Here is a 4,239-nt window from a genome sequence, read left to right on the forward strand (position 1 = left end):
CCCCCTCGGCGGGAGCGCCTCCGCGCTTCCCAAGCGGCGCACTAGCACAGTGCGCCACCGGGCCGGCCCCGGAGGTAGGATTTTATTTCTCTAAGTTTAGTAGTAATGCCCCCTCCTCCTTTTCTTTCTTTTTTTTTTCCTTTTTGTCTTTTTTACTGACCGGTAATGGGATCGCAACCCTCGGTGTTGCACCCGCACCGCGTTCAGCCAGTGAGCGGGAACCCGTCTCCACATGGGATCCAAACCCTTGGCGGGAGCACTGCTGCACTCCCAAGCGGCGCACTCTCCAGTGCGCCACTGGGCCGGCCCCCCTTTTCTGATTCTAGTAATTTTGAGTCTTCTGCCTTTTTTTCTTGATCAATCTAGCTAAGAGTTTGTCAGTTTTTTTTAAAGAACTAAAAGTTGTTTTTATTAATTTTCTCTATGGTTTTTCTATTCTCTCTTTGATTAATTTTTCTCCAATCTTTATTATTTCTTTACTCCTGCTTAGGTTAAGTTTGCTGTTCTTTTCTTCTTTTTCCAGTGTCTTAATTTGAAATCTTTTTTCTTTCTTCCTTTCTTTTATTTATTTTTAATTTTATTAATATTATTTTTTTACATTCTATGATGTTGTTGCAGAGCAGTTGGGACTGAGGGGGAGAGGGGAAAGGGGAAGGAAATGTGATGGAAGAAGAAGGAGGTGTGGGATTGAGTTCTGTGGCTCCCCCCACATTCCCACAGGGGAGACCAGGGGGCTTCCAGCGATGACTTGGTCATTGCTTGGCTGGGTGATGTCAGGGTGTGTGGAAAAAGCCCTCACCTCCCACCTCCCCAGCTCTGGAACCGGGGCCCTTCTTGCTGTGGCTTGGTAGTCGTTGCTGGGCTGGCTGTGGGTGTGGGGGAGGGCGTGGCCGAGGCCCTCAGCCCCACATTGCTCTGGCCTTGGAGAGCTGGGGACACTTCCTGCTGCAGCTCAGTAGTTGTTGCTGGGCTGGTTGTTTGTATTGGGGGGAGCATGACCGAGGCCCCCCTCCACCTCCTGCCCCACTGCCCAGGCTCGGCAAAGCCTGAGGCGCTTCCTGTGGTGGCTTGATGGTCTTCACTGCAGTGGTTGTGCTTGTTGGGGGGATGTGGCTGAGGCCCAAGGCTGCCACCCTCAGGACTGGTTACAGGTGTTGGGGGGCCATGGCTGAGGTCCCTGGCCCTCCCCTGTTTCTGGCTTGGTAGTCCGGGGGACTTCTGGTCCTTCTAGGTGTTATAGGTGTTCTTTGGTGAAACAAGACCTTTACTAGTTAATATCAAACTTTGTCTCTGGTGTCGAACTTTGTTTTTTCTTTCAGGTCTTTGTTGGATTATTTGCTGTTCCCTCCACTCAAACTCTGCACTGGAACTAATTTGTTGTCCTTTGCTTCTAAAATGGGGGAATGTCCTGTGGGGACCAGTAATTGAGCTCTGTGGCTGAGGTAAAATGCTGCTTTGATGCTAATTCCCTGGGGAAGGCTTTTTGTGCTGCTCAGGTTTTAATGGTTGACTTTATAGGACTTCCGGTTCTAGTGAAATCCAGTGCACCAGGGTTGTATAGAAACTTTGGTCTGGGCCTGAGTCTTTTCATCAAACTGCACCCCATGCAATTCTATATTCCTGACCAGTCTCCTCTGAATGATCCTACGCTGAGTGGGGAGCAGATCAGCTGTCCTTGCTGTGCCCCAGTATTCCCCTGGTGGGCCTGTCTTCTCCGCCACCTGTGCTCCAGAGACTTCCCATGGGACAGGTTGTGCTCTGGTCCCTTCTGATGACTCACTGGCCTTTGAGTGGCTTCTTTTTTTCAGTTGTTGTGGCTCCTCAGTCCTATTAGTGGTCTTGCTGGCCTGTGGGCCTTGACAAAGGCCCTCTTCTCCCCTGCTGCCTCCAAGCAACTTCATCTGAAAGGCACAGCTGCAGCTTTTTGCCAGCTCCTGCTCTGTGCACTCAGCAGCTCCAGCTTGGAAATGGCTGGGATTTGAAACGGTTGGAGCCGTTTTTTCTTTCTCTTATTGTGGCTTCTCCCACCTTCATGCACTCTTACTCTGTAGGTCTCTTCTCCTCTTCCCCTGGGCTCTAGCAGCCCCAGCTTGGCTGTCATTGCTTTTTTATAGTTGTAAATTGGTTGATTTGTGGGAGAGAGTGATGCTGGGGACTGTCTATTCCGCTATCTTGACTGGAAGCCTTTTTTCTTTTTTAAAAAATAGGCATTTATAGCTATGAATTTCCCTTCAGGCACTGCTCTTGGTGCATCCCATAAGTTTGGGTTATTTTCATTCACCTCATAGTATTTTCTAATTTCCCTTGTGATTTTTTTCTTCAACTCATTCACTGGTTATTTAGAAGTACATTGTTTAATTTACACATATTTGTGAGTTTCCCAAATTTCTCTGTTATTTTCTAATTTCACTCTATTGTGCTCAGAGAACATACTTTGTATTATTTCAGTCCTTTTAAATGTATTGAGGTTTTATGACCTAGCATATGGTCTTTCCTGGAGAATGTTCCATGTACACTTGAGAAGAATGTGTGTTCTGTGGTTTTGGGGTGCAGTGTTCTATAAATGTCTTAGATAAAGTGGTTTACAGTGTTGTTTAAGTCTTCTGTTTCCTTGCTGATCTTCTGCCTGGTTCTGTCCGTTATTGAAAGTGGGGTATTGAAGTGTCTAATACTGTTTGTCTACTTCTCCCTTTATTTCTGTCAGTCTTTGCTTCACATATTTTGTTGCCCTCTTGTTAGGTGCATATATTTTTAAAACTTTTACCTCTTTCTGATAGATTGGCTCTTTTATTATTATAAAATGTCCCTCTTTATCTCTTGCAGGAGATAGTATTTTAAACCCAGACAGTCTGGCTCCCAAGCTCGTGCTTCTATTCCTATCCCTTCTGCCCAGGTGTGTCCTCAAGTGTTTCTCCAGCCCCTGTTCCCTCAGGTGTTCTGTGTTAGCTGCCTGGGGTCTTGATAAGACCAGCTGAAATTCCATTCTGAATCTCTGAGGAAGTCCCAAGCCCTTCTCAGTATGCCTGCAGATTCTATAAGTTCTCATTTTGCATGATTTTGGGCTCTGGGGCCTACTTGCCCACAGTGTGCTGCATAGTTGCTATAAACCTTGTGTCCCCTGAAGTTCATGTGTTGTAAACAAATCTCCACTGCAACAGTGTTGAGAGGTGGAACCTGTAAGAATGATTAGGTCATGAGGCCTCTGCTGTCACAAATGGATTAATGCCATTATTATGATAGTGAGTTAGTTATCATGAGAGTTAGTTCCTGATAAGAAGCAAGTTCGATCCCCTCTTGCCCTCTCTTGTGCACTGCCTCACCATGAGATGCCTTCCATCATGGTACAGTGCTGCAAGAAGACACTCCCCACATGTGGCACCTTGATCTTGGACTTTGCAACCTCTAGAACCATGAGCCAAATAAATTTCTGTTCATTATAAATTACCCCATTGTAGGTACTCTGGGTGCTGCAAGAAGACACTCCCCACATGTGGCACCTTGATCTTGGACTTTGCAACTTCTAGAACCATGAGCCAAATAAATTTCTGTTCATTATAAATTACCCCATTGTAGGTACTCTGTTACAGCAGCACAAAACTGACTAAGACAGTAGTATTCACATTTCAGTCTTAACCCTTCATCTCTGCTAGTCTCCCCACAGCCTCCCCCACCTCAACAAACCTTGCTAACCTGCAGGAGGGTGAGAGGAAAGGCATACTTTACAGACACACAGAGGGCTTCAGTGTCCACGTTCTCCATCCATGGGCACTGTCTGGTGCCCCAGCTGTGGAGGGTTTGTCTTGGCCCGACAGCACACAGCCTTCCATCACCAGCTCCTGGCTCTGGTCTCCTGATGCTTCCATTTCCCAGCCCTCTTTCCCTCTCCCCTCACCCTCTTCCTCTCTGGAGCAAAACCGCATGTCTCCTTCTCTCTCCTGCAGAGCCATTAAATGGCTGCTTTTGTTCTCTTTGTTTCTTTGGCCCCTCAGGGGTCAGGCTCTAACTGTCCACCTTGGTGAAGCCCAAAGTAACTTCACGGGCATGTGGGCCAGCCGTTAATGAGGCTTCCCACCTGGTTCCCATGCAAGGCTTCTTGTCCTGACTTTCTGCTGTGGTTGGGCCAAATACTGGCATCTCCTGGATGTCTTGATTATTGGAGCAGAATATTTGACATCAGGACTTTCCAGAAGAGTCTTAGAGGTCTATGATGCTAAGTGAATCGTCACACTGAGACCCAGG

At 47.1% G+C, this 4,239-nt stretch overlaps 1 protein-coding gene across 1 annotated transcript in view; it reads left to right on the forward strand.

The window, feature by feature from the left end:
* The window catches only part of ADRA2C (adrenoceptor alpha 2C), a 2,728-nt gene extending 1,656 nt beyond the window's left edge, over positions 1-1,072 (forward strand). The window contains exon 2 of the mRNA XM_008572498.1: positions 1,035-1,072. Within this exon, the coding sequence (XP_008570720.1) occupies positions 1,035-1,072 (38 nt within the window). The remainder of the gene's footprint in view (positions 1-1,034) is intronic.
* The last annotated feature ends 3,167 nt before the right edge of the window (positions 1,073-4,239 follow it).

The sequence above is a fragment of the Galeopterus variegatus genome, unplaced genomic scaffold (assembly GCF_000696425.1).
Source record: "Galeopterus variegatus unplaced genomic scaffold, G_variegatus-3.0.2 Scaffold3, whole genome shotgun sequence".
Classification (NCBI taxonomy): Eukaryota; Metazoa; Chordata; class Mammalia; order Dermoptera; family Cynocephalidae; genus Galeopterus; species Galeopterus variegatus.